This window comes from Pseudonaja textilis, chromosome 2, assembly GCF_049901715.1.
Source record: "Pseudonaja textilis isolate UNSWEBS1 chromosome 2, rPseTex1.2, whole genome shotgun sequence".
Taxonomy (NCBI): Eukaryota; Metazoa; Chordata; class Lepidosauria; order Squamata; family Elapidae; genus Pseudonaja; species Pseudonaja textilis.
In genome coordinates this window covers 26,779,985-26,792,427 of record NC_141991.1, presented here as the reverse complement: position 1 = coordinate 26,792,427, position 12,443 = coordinate 26,779,985, and the positions used below count along the sequence as shown (strand labels likewise).

General features: G+C 37.7%; 1 protein-coding gene across 21 annotated transcripts in view; it reads left to right on the top strand.

Annotated features, from left to right (window-relative positions):
* The window catches only part of CADPS (calcium dependent secretion activator), a 434,360-nt gene that overhangs the window by 321,198 nt on the left and 100,719 nt on the right, over window positions 1-12,443 (top strand). For 14 of the 21 annotated variants that reach the window (XM_087923591.1, XM_087923590.1, XM_087923588.1 and 11 more), the window contains one exon: window positions 10,767-10,913. The exons of the other annotated variants lie outside the window; for them this stretch is intronic. In XM_087923591.1, the coding sequence (XP_087779717.1) occupies window positions 10,767-10,913 (147 nt within the window). The remainder of the gene's footprint in view (window positions 1-10,766; window positions 10,914-12,443) is intronic. 21 annotated transcript variants of the gene reach the window in all.

Sequence of the window (12,443 nt, the reverse complement as noted above, 5' to 3'; positions counted from 1 at the left end):
GAGTAATGTAATACTCAGACATAGAATGCAGTCTTTAAGCCTCGGGATGGCTGTGGTGTCAATAACAAGACTTTAAAGGAAGCTGGTTGTGAGGATTATATACTGTAAGGTTCAAAAATGCACTTAAAATGCCAAAGAGAGACTTAAGAAGAGGCTTGGAAAAATAACAGCTTTTATTTGTACAAATAAAAGGGTGGACTTATTCCATGGCATACAGACAACAAGCATGCAAGGAAAAGGCCACACCCGAGAAGAGTATGACCCCAACATCTTATACCTACATGTAGCCAATCAGAATCAAAAGTTTGTTACCCAACATGGGCAATGCCTTGCCCATGCCCCCCTTATCCATGGAGCATTCTTTGTCCATGTCCTGTCCATGCTTTTGTTATCTTACAAAGCATCCCTTGTAGCCTAGTGTGTTCATGATCCTGGACAGACCCCTGCTCTGGCCCCATTATCCATGGAGTAGGATGCTCCTGTGTAACCCCATGCTCTATCTTTCTTATTTACTGTGCCTAGCTTTGAAGCGAATGACAGAAGCGAGATAGCAAAAGTTAGACCAGTAGCAAAGATTACAATTCTTAACAAAGCAGGGGTTACAGAATTAATTCCTAACAGTAGCAAAATAGCACAAGCAATTCTTAACAGAAGCAAATAGCAAAGGTTAGACTGATTTGTGTCACTATCTTCGTGTATACCTTCAATACTATCTTCAGGATGAATGTGAAAACACTTCCTAGCAGATACTTTGCAAACTCAGGTTCTGTTGCAAACCTCCTATGGAAGTTTGGATGGGAAACAAGAAATTGGCTAGGTAAAATTTTAGTCTGATTCAACCATGCTTTCCTTATGTTTTTATTAGGTCTGTGCAGCATATTGGATTCAAAGGGATGTTTCCAAAAGCATGATCTCAGCTTGCTTTAAAGAATTGCCCACAGGACAGGCACTATGCAAGAGTCAGTTTGGTCTAATGCTTATGCAGTTGGACTAGGAACAGGGAAACCCAAATTCCAGTCCTGTCTTAGGCATGGAAGCCAACTAGTTGAATTTGGGTCAGTTGTGCTCTCTACCTGTACTAGGAAGAAAAAGGCAAGGGCAAACCACTTCTAAAATCTTGCCTAGAAAATTATATGGATTTCTCCTACAGTCAGAACTCACTCAAAGGCAACCCTGCCCCGTCAAATATACCCCACAGCATTTTCCCCCTTCACATTCACAGCACTGCACAGCCTCAGGTGTTATCCTTCAACACAGTAACACAGAGAGCAGTTTTGACTCTATTGTGGTTTTCACTGTTCTTCCCACTTATTATGCAGCCAAAAAGTCAGGATCCCACTGCAAGTTACACCAGGGCTCTATATTCTGTTGGAGGAGCTTCCCGGATACCAAAATCTGTTGATTTATTATTTCAGTAAGCCACATATTGGTTAACACAATCTCAGCACAGGATAAAAACAAGGAAGACATCACTATTGTTAATTTTTTCCTTCTGAGGTGATGATTCTTTTGATGTTGTCTTTCTTCAACCACCTGGAGATAGCAGGCAGAAAATGGGAGGCACGTGTCTGACTGATCCTCCTGCTGTCTCACTTTGAATCGTTAAGTCAAGCCAAATGGATGAAAGTGCATTATCTTGTGTACACAGGATGTTCTGTCACAACATGCAAACTTGAAAACGGTCCTTCCGCGATGCCTGCCTTGAAAAATCAAGGTTGAAATAGAAGGTCCTTTCCTTAACTACCAGATGGTTGTCTACAAGAACATACTTTTTCTAAAGAGAGATGTATTTTCCTATGCTGAGTCGCACCTAAGGAATAACATGAGATGCACGAGTAGATAAACATTGCGAGCCTTGAAGATTTTCACAAATGCCGAGCAAATATGTTCTCCTTTTTGTTTTGTTTTATTTTTTTTCACTCGCTCGGCAAGAGCTGTAAAGCTCGTCCCAATGAGTTAACTTGCTCTTTGAAAGGTTACACAGCTGGTAAGTGTGGGCAAAACTGTGCAGGGAAAATGAATCAAAGCAAGACAGCAGCCCTAACACAATTTTCCCCAAACACTGAATATGCAAGTTAAATCTGTTCCTGGGCTGATTGAATATACACAGGCACATAAAAGGAGAGATCATGCCAGCATCGGCTTTGCATTCCGTGCTCCATCGATTCTACGCCATCAAGATCGCGACGCACTAAAGAACGCCGGTGGCAGAATGCAGCTCATCTTGTGCGAGAGTGTCAGATCCACAGAAAATGTCACAAGACTGTAAAAGGGGCCCTCAAAAGACGAGGAAGACAGGAGAGTTCAATTGCACTATTATCCATTTTTGCATGCAGGCCCTGGATTCAGTCCCTGGCATCTCTGAGTAGAAACATTTCTGCCTCAAAACCCACCGGATTTAGGGTTGAAATCAGCTTTGACAAGACATAACTAGATTGGGCGAACAGCCTGCAAGACACTTGCAGGCCAGAAACTGCCGAAGTTGCACTTGTCGAAATTTCTTGGCAACATATCCGTTTTCAGAAAGCCGATGAGTGATTTTAAAGAAATATTCACATATCTAGTGGTTTTTAAACCATTTCAGCTGTAAATTATATTTTTCTGTTTTCAAAATATATAGGAATTAACCATTCCTAACATTTTAACCTCACTTAATTCCAAAGATATTAACTCTTCATGGGCAATGCCGTCCACATTCCTTGGAGAACATTGAAGACAATGAATAAAATGTGATACTTTCACCCACCTCCTCAAAAATAAATGTGTTCCATCCCTAACCTAAAGGGAGCAACACTGAATCAGTATCAGAAACACTGTACCCCTTTGTGGGAATCACTGGGGGAGGGGAATTTACAAAACACTTAGATGTGATTTAATGTGGTATTTCCAAGTGCTTTTCCGTATATTTGACATCCAGATTTTTATTTATGTTGCTTCTTTAAAAAAAATATATATATTCCTGTTTTTTGGGGTGTGAGGGCTTCAAGTCATTCTTGACTCGTGTCAATTGTCTGAATAAGTCCCTGAAGTTTTGCCCTTGCTTTCTTCCTAGGGCTGATAGAGGGTGACTGGCTTTGTGTCTCAGGCAGGGCTACTATAGCACTCATAGCCTCACAGTTTCTAGCCTGGTGCCTTAATCACTACACCTACTCTTTCTTTGTGTAACATATGCATTTTAACATATATTTTTCTTCACAGCAATGCATGAATATTTCATATATATATATATGAACAAATAACTGCAATTCCAAATTAGATTGAAGTTCAACTGCAAAAAAGGCATTGTTTCCTTTCACACAGAACTTAGAAAAGTTAAAATTCAGCAACTTCGAATAGCAATAGCACTTAGACTTATATCCTGCTTCACAATGCTTTACAGCTCTCTCTAAGGGGTTTACAGTGTCAGCATACTGCCCCCCCCCAAAAAAATCTGGGTCCTCATTTTACCCACCTGGGAAGGCTGGAAGGCTGAGTCAAGCTTAATGCAAAGCTATTAAATGTTAGACTTAAGGAGAATTCAAGAGCAAGATTTAAGCATTCAGAGTTTTCTGAACCCAAGAATGAGAAAAAGGAAAGGAAAAGGAAAGAAAGTTTAGGACTACAATAAGGCGAAAGATAAAGAAGCCGAGCTCTTTGTTTCCAGCTGGTTTGCTGGTCAGACTTCCAAAGATACAATTGCAGCAAATACAGGATATCCTCAACTTACAATAGTTTATTTAGTGACTGTTCAAAGTTACAACGGCACTGAATGACATGAACTAGAGAATTCCTCTCCTGCCAGACCTAAGAAGGACAGAAAACACTGGGTGAAGGGTTTTAAAGGTATCTGCCAGCCCCTTGAACTGTATCTTGAAGTATACAAGCAAACACAGAGCATACAAACAAACATAGTGCAGTGGGGTCATATGTGCCAAGCCACAGGCACTCTTAACTGCTGATATTGAGCGTGCCTACTCAAAAATAAACCTTAGTGAGGCTTGATGCTATCTCTAAATTACGACGGCATTTCATGTAAAGAAAGCTTAATTGAACACAGTAGTAGCTTCTCCAAATAAACATTTAGGATCACATTGTTAATACAATTTTAATATCCCATTTCATTCCTTTCATAAAGCAATGATGAAAATAATTCAAAACATGTTTCTGGATTTGAACATGATACTGTGAAAGCCCCTTTGGTATAGAAATTAAGTCATCAAATTAGAAACCAGGAGATTGGGAGTTCTAGATCCGCCTTAGGCACTAACTCAGCGGGGTGACCTTGGGCCAGTCACTTTTGCTCAGCTCTAGGAGGGAAGCAGGGGCAAACCATTTCTGAAAAATCTTGCCAAATACCCTGCAGGAATGGAAGAAGAAGAAAAATAAAAATAATAACATTTATGTCAATTAAAAAAACCTACAAAAGCTATATGAACTTGTCCAGATAATTACCGGGACTCAAGAGTGACTGGTAGGCAATCACCCCAAAAAACGAGGCTAAAAATTATTGAACTCTTTTTTTATTATATAGTTTTTTATTAGTTTATAATATAACACACGAAGAGTAAAGTAAATATTAGGGATATTAGGAAAGGAAAAAGGGAAGTGAATAGTAGGGGAAAGGAAGGGAAAAAGAAAAAAAAAGATATTGATTTCCAACTCCTTTGGTGCAATAAAATAAGGCATTAAGATCTACCCTCAACTTTTTACTTTTTCATAATAATAGAAACTGCCATTTCTGTAACAACAAATCTATCTAATCGGTGAAACCCAAGGTCAAAGTTTCAACTTTTTCCACCTCAAGCACAGAGTCCAGAAGTGGTTTCCAAGTTGAAGTAAAGGTGTTTTTTTGCTTTAACCAGAGCAGTCAATTTAGCCATTTCTGCTAATTCCACCAGATTTTGCAGCCATTCATCCATTGTGGGAGTCAAGGTGACCTTCCATTTCTGTGTGTAGAGTAGTCTTGCTGCCATCAGCATATATAACATCAGAATTCTTGAACTCTTTTTAAACAATTGTGCCAGCCATTTCCACTAATGCAGGCATTCAAATCACAGAGGCAAGCATAACACATTTATTTTAGGATTTCCGAATGGTAGCATTGTTAATCTATTACAATGATGACTAAAAGTTAATTATAGCATTTTTCATCCATTTGTTATCATTTAATACCCCAAAGCACTTTTTGATGATTCATTGCAGAGGAATGGGCTTAAACTCTGTTTCTAAAAATTAAACCCTGTAAATCAGCTTATTTATGAGTAAATCTGAGTAAGAGTCATTCTAAATCAGGGGTATCAAACTCGATTTCTTTGAGGGCCAGATCAGGGTTGTGTTTCACCTTGGGGGCCAGGTAGGCATGGCCAGGGTGGGCATTGCCAGCTCAACCTCACTTGTATCGGGTACACCTGTGGTGGCCTTAACGCTCTGCAAGTGAAAATGGAGCTCCATTTTCGCTGGCAGAGGCACTGCGGGCTTCATTGTTTCCAGGGTGGCCCCATGGACTGGATCTAAGCATCCCATAGACTGGATCTGGCCCCTGGGCCTTGAGTTTGACACCCCTGTTCTAAATTGTTATTTGGCAAATGTTTTTCCACATCCTGAATGCCATCATTTGTAAACATCGTAAACATTGTAAATGTGTGGGTAGGGGGTTCTAATTATAACATGCCAAAACTTATAAAACCTCTATATGTTCATGGACCGCCTCTTGAGAAAATACAAGAAGCAACAGAGAAGATATGAAAAGGAAAGGAACACAATGAACATCTACAAATTGCAAAGTACGGCAATTTAAAGGGGAACACAATATGTAACAAATTTTCATGGCCTGGGAAACATCATTCTCAGGGCCAATAACAAAGAAGCAGCATACAAATTAATGATCCATTGCCCTTATTTCTTATTCAAGCAGAGTTTACTTAATATCTACCAATGAAGAATAAAACTATCTATGGAAAAAGAAATGCCAAATCAGCAGGCCTGTTTTAGAAAAAGCAAAGGGGCACAGAACAGGAGCAAATATAGGGTGAATAGAGACAGTAAATAAAAGCAAGTTCATCGTCCCTTCATTGGTTGTACCAACTCTTTATGAAGATATTGCCAGGGTGGGGTATGTATTAAGTCCCGTTGGGTATACCAGAAGATTTGATTATTTTTTTAAGGGATGTTAATAAACAGGAATCTGCCATAAAAATTGAATTTGGAGAAACAGAGATGTAGAGAATGGATTGAGACAAAGATGTACGTGGACCTCAAATCTATTTAACTTAAATGGTGGCAGCACTGGAAAAGGTCACAATCAGAGGCTTGAAACATGAACAATTTGAGACAACCTGGCTACACTACTATGTTGCAGTGAAGATTTAAAGTAAGAATATGACAAGTTTAAAAACTGTATTAATGTATATTTTGAAATTAAGAAGAAACTTCCTAACACTGAGGACAATTAGCCAGTGGAACAGCTTGCTTCCAGTAGTTTTTAGGTGCTTCATCACTGGAGGTTTTAAAGAAGAAACTAGACAGCCACCTGTTTGAAATGTCTTTAGCAGGATCTCCTGCTCAAGCAGGACTTTGGACTACTAGAAGACCTCCAAGGTCCCTTCCAGCTCTATTCTGATTGACAAGGCAACATCAATCTGCATTCTTCATTGATGGCCAAAAGCGAAGATTATATATAACCATGCTTTAATGCTGTCCTAGATAAAGAGAGTCATTGACATTCTACAGCAGTAGTATATTTTGGCAAGACCGTGAAGGATAACAATATATAAAAATAGGGCTCTTTCTAGTGGTCCTAGTAGGTCATGAAAGTTGGATTCTGAGAAAGAGGAAGAGAAAGAAGATAGATCTTATAGATTTGGAGCCAATTATCAAGAGTACCATGGACTCTAAAAGGATAAAATCAGTCCTGGATGAAATAAAGATTATTTCCTTGATGGGATCATCAGCGAGGAGTAACTCACATACTTGGAGAATGTGTGATGAGCAGGTAATGGACTAAAAATGTTATGCTTAATGAAATTGTAGGAAGTAGAAGTGAAAAGCAAATGGATAAACTGGGTCAGTGTTTCCCAACCTGAGTAACTTTAAGATGGGTGGACTTCAACTCCCAGAATTCCCTATCCAGCAAGCTGGCTGGGGAATTCTGGAAGCTGAAATTCACATAACTTAAAGTTGCCTAGATTACAAAATGCTGAACTAGATAGAACGAGCTAAAAGATTTCTGGAAATGTTGATGCTGCAGGCTGTTCAGAATGGCCGGCATTTTTTCATTTACTGTTATTATCAGTCATCGGGCTCAGGTTAAAGGCCTTTAACGGTGATTACAGCTGGAGGAGGAGATTTCGACTTAATGATGACCATTTTGTATTACCTATAAGACAACTGGGAGGGAAAACCAGTCCAACATTGATATAACCAATGTGTATAGCACAAAAAGTTGAAGGCATTAAAGACAACATTTCTAAGACAAACTTGATTTTGAGAAGTCTTTTTAAAAAGTTCACTGTAGAAAATTCTGATGCCAATCCAATTTAATATCTGTTTCCATACAATAGTTTGGATCTCCGAAAATCCGTGGGGAAAATGATATGTTCAGCCAGATTTGTTTTATTTTTAATTTCAATGTAGAATTTGTTTCTTTTTTGCACATGGGAATTGTTTCTTTGCATTACCATTTATTGTTGCTCTTTCCCTCCCATGTGCCATTTCAGGAAAAATGCAGAATTTATGATGTCTCTCCAGTGTCAGTTACTAATTTTTTTAAACATAGGAACAGAAAAACTGATGCAATTGAAGAAAAGACACCAAGCTTGCAAAGTGGTGACTACTTTGGAATAATTATAAAGCACATAAACACAGATTAATAATTTGGTATATAATTCTGTCTAGACTGGCTTTCAGAATGAAGTTGAAACTATTTTCTTAATGCCATAGTATGACAGATAATATATAAATACAGCAAGATAGATAGGAGTTTCGCTTCTCTTAAACTGGTGGTACTTAAATTATTTTGTTTCATATAAGAGATGGATGATATGTGAATATTTTGTACTGTCTTTGCTGGAATATGTCTGCTAAAACCAGCTGTCCTCAGTGAGCACTGTTTATGTCTTCAAATGTTTGTTTCCTGTTAGCACAGTAAAAATGCTCAAAGAATGTATTTCTAGATATCAATCCAACGTGAAAAATTCATTTTACTAGGTTATTGTTTTGTGGCTATGTCTGTGGCATCTTTTGAAGTAGTGAGACTAGTCTATCATGTGTAGGTTAATTGTAATTTAATTTCACCTTAATTAAATCACAATATGTTCAAAGGGAAAAAATCAATCAAATCTTATGCAGAAAAATAAGGACTGCATCAATTCAAACTAAAGATGAGCATTCACATATATTTGCAATTTTCTATAGGAATAGGCAATCCTTTTCTCCTTGAGGGGGGAAATCCTTTGGTAAAATTTGCTGGTATGGGAAAAATGTGAGACTATAATCAGAATTATCCCAGCAAAATCATTCAGCATAATAAGAATTATCCCATATACCCTCATACTTACTTTCACATTCATACAATTTTTTCCTATTTTTATTCCTTTCTCTTCCTTTTTTCTCCCTTCCTTCCTTCCTTCCTTTTCTTTCTGACTCTCTTTTTTTCCCCTCTGGTCTTCCCAACTGACTGCCATCCTTTACTCATCCACTGCAGTGCATACCATAATAGGACAAACAGAGAAAGAGAAATCCCATGTATATGTATGTATTTTCCCTCTAAGCTTAACTGCTGTGTTGGGCAAAACTAAGGAATTACAGCTTCTTTGCAAGTTGTAGCCAACTTGTGAGCCTGTCTGCAAACTTACAAGTGAAGACCTGATATTCAAGAGAAGCAAAGAGTTACCATAGTTCCAGAAGAGTAGAACTGAGCAGACTATTCATCCCAGCGTTTAGAGTATTATGTGCAAAGATTTTCAATCTATTTTATTTTGCATAAAGGTATCTTTGGGGATGTACAGTATACTGTACACAGTGTTTGTCAGCTTCAGGATGTGTGGATTTCAACCCCCAGAATTATCCAGCCAGCTGATAGTCTGAGGAATTCTGGGAGTTTAAGTCCATGCATCTTAAATTGGTAAGCTTGAAAAGCACTGCTGTACTCTGTAAAGTCATCCTGATTGAAGTGGTATATATGTTCAATATTCGCTCATTAATCGAAGTGAGCTTCTATATGATTATTAGATGCATTCACCAAGTTTTTGCGAACAACTGCAGAGAGACAATGTTTGCATAGTTTTCTGAAGGTCAGAATAGAGCTTTGGGGGGAAGTAGAAGGAAATAAATAAATATTTTCTTCTGTTGGTATCAGGACTCGTTGCACAGAGCCTAGATTTTGTGGAAATGTCAATTTCATGCTATTTTGCTATACATTTGAAAATAAGTTAAATGTTTTGTACATTTATTTATGAACAGTAGATATTCCTTTGATCTGAATAAACACATATCATATTCTCTGTGCAGCTATTCTCCTTTCAACTTATTTGGACATAAATGTGATGTAGCTCAAAGCAAAATACTTCTGAGTCAATATGCACAAGATTAGACTGCATGCTTCCATCTGCAAATTATGGAAGCTCATCAAATTCCTCACATTCTTCATCCAACTTGGATTTTGAAGCTGCAATTCTGTTATAAATGTTAACATCCTCCTCTAGGTTCTTAAAATCGTACAATTTCTCCAATGCAGTATATTTACCACTCAGGAAGCTTCAGTGAAGTACTACATGATGAGGCCCATAATATCTAGAAAGGTTTGATTTGGGTATGTGCCAGCAAGTCATTCTTGATTCCAGGTCCATAGTTGCTGAGTTCTGATGTGGGTAAGAACAATTTTGCCCTTCCACTGCCTTTAGCAGATGCCTATAGCATTGCCAATAATTTATTCAAAACAGTTGTATAGGGAGGCCCAAGATCATTGTAGATGTACCTTCTCTGTTTGTTTGAATGGAAAAGAGAACCACTGACTGAAAAACAGGGAATCCCATTTTTCACTGGGAAGACCTTCCCCACATGGATATGGGATGTGTTATAGACATGCCCCTATCCCATATGTTGCCATTCAGAGGGATTATTATTTTTTGTTTTATTAAATAAATTTTATATGGCCATCCACCTCACATGGATGCCATATACAATTCATGGTAAATGCGTCAAGTTGGGAATAAAATGGCTACATAGAGAAAAATCCTCGCCATATAATCAATTACTAAACCTCTTTTATAACAAACACAGACACACAAATCTACAAAATAGTCCTATTAGACTTTTTTTGTTGTTGTTTTTTTAGGATAGCTGTGCCATTTTGTCCTTCAAGTCTACATGCCAATCATTAAAATCATTTGAGTGTGTCCCTCATCTTTTACCCAAGACCTAGTTAAAGTCTACAGTTTTTAAAATGTGGTAGCAGTAAGTTCCGTCCTTCTGTATCGATGTTTTAAGTTGCTCTTTTATAAATGTTCCTTGTTTTGTTTTTTGTCCTTGCTCTCTCTCTCTCTCTCTCTCTCTCTCTTTTTGTTTTAGCAACTTGTGATCGCAGAGCGCTGAAATAACGCCAAGGCCTCAATCCCACACTTAAAACCTTTCCATACTCATGCTTTTCTCTCTGAAATGTTTTTGGTTTGGGTTTTTTGATTGTTGTCTTGCTGTGAACTTTGCAGATTTCTTTCTGCCACTGTGCTTCTGCTGCATCAGCATTGTCACCGTGATGGTATTTTTTTTCTTTCTGTCTGTTTCTTCCACAGGAGCTTAACAAGTAATCTGCCCAATGTGAATCTACCAAATGTGAATCTCCCTAAAGTTCCAAACCTACCAGTTAACATCCCACTAGGCATTCCTCAAATGCCTGCCTTTTCTGCACCGTCATGGATGGCTGCTATCTATGATGCTGAGTGTGTATTCAGTTCAATAGATCTCATTTCAAGCAAAAAAAAAAACAAACCAATCTTGGCATGAATACGAATTGTTCATTTTGAGTCAACAGATCTGAAAAGAGAACCATTGCAGAAGAACAACGCCAATTGACATGGATCTACCCCAAACCTCCCAAAAGGAGGGTGACAGGCATTGAAATTGGGCAGGCGGCCATTTTCATATTATTTGACAAAATTGAACACATTAAAGATTTTTTTTAAGAAAAAAAAAGTCTGTTTCATTCTGGAATCGATAGTCTTCTGGTTAAAATTGGGCATTCCAGGATCCCATGGTTGCATGTACTTCTAAATGTGAGCCAAGAGATATGTATTAGGTTGTTTCTTTTTTAAGTATGCAGAGAGAGATTATTCTCAGGAACTACTTTTGATCTAAAATCTAATCTGTTTTATTTGTTTAGTTCCTAATTTTCTGAATGATTGTCTAGAATAATAAAAATAATCCTCTCATTTTTGGATGGGAGGCATCTAGAAAATATATATTACCCCAATTATTCTTGTTTAGTTAATTTTCCCAAGTAACCTTGGATAATACTCAGTCACATCAGTCCTGTAGCTACATGGGAAACAAAATGATCACAGCCTTCCCTGTGTTGAACTTCAACTGCCAAAGTTCACTATGGCTTGGAATTGTGGGAGTTGAAGTCCTTATACACCTGGGGAGCAAACTGATGGCCTATGTTGAATTTCTATGGGATTGCTAATGATTCCAGCAATACACCTAACTAGCCTAGATTATCTCAATGTGGAGAACATTTTTTATATTTTAAATAGCCTGAGATTAAAACCACCCTTTCCCGGTCCTGCTTCCTCTTATTATTGCTAAAATCCTGTTTTTCCATACAAGTTTTTTTTTTAAAAAAAGATGGAATTAAAAAAAAATGCATTCAAAGCCACAACTGTTTACATGCCCATGGACCCTGCAGATTATAGCATATTCTATCTACATAGTCTACTCTAGACATTTCCCAGGAGATCTCTGCATCTGCTACTAAAAAGAGTTCTGAATTTCTGTGATTACAAACATCAATTTTGTTTAAGAACAGAGCCAATTATTTCTGAACAAATATTTGATATCATACTTTTGGTTTTTTTTAAAAAAAATGTTGTCATATTTCCTCGTTTGTAGGAAATCTTTGTTCTTCCAAGTAGAAAGATGCTTGATTGCTTTGCAACTCTAGGAAATGCTAAGAATTTTTGTCTTGTCTTGTCTTTCTTTCTTTTCTTTCTTTCTTTCCTTCCTTCCTTTCTTTCCTTCTTACTTTTCTTCTTCTTTTCTTTTCTCTCTCTCTCTCTCTCTCTCTCTCTCTCTCTCCAGACAAATGTACACAACAGTAAATAAGGATACAGGAGGACACTTTTGTAAACAATTTATTTTATGTTTACATGCATGGTAATGAAATGTCATCTTCTGAATCTCTTCTTTCATGCATCATTTCATGACAGAGGTATCTGACACATTTTAAAGTTGCTTTCAGTGGCATACCCGTG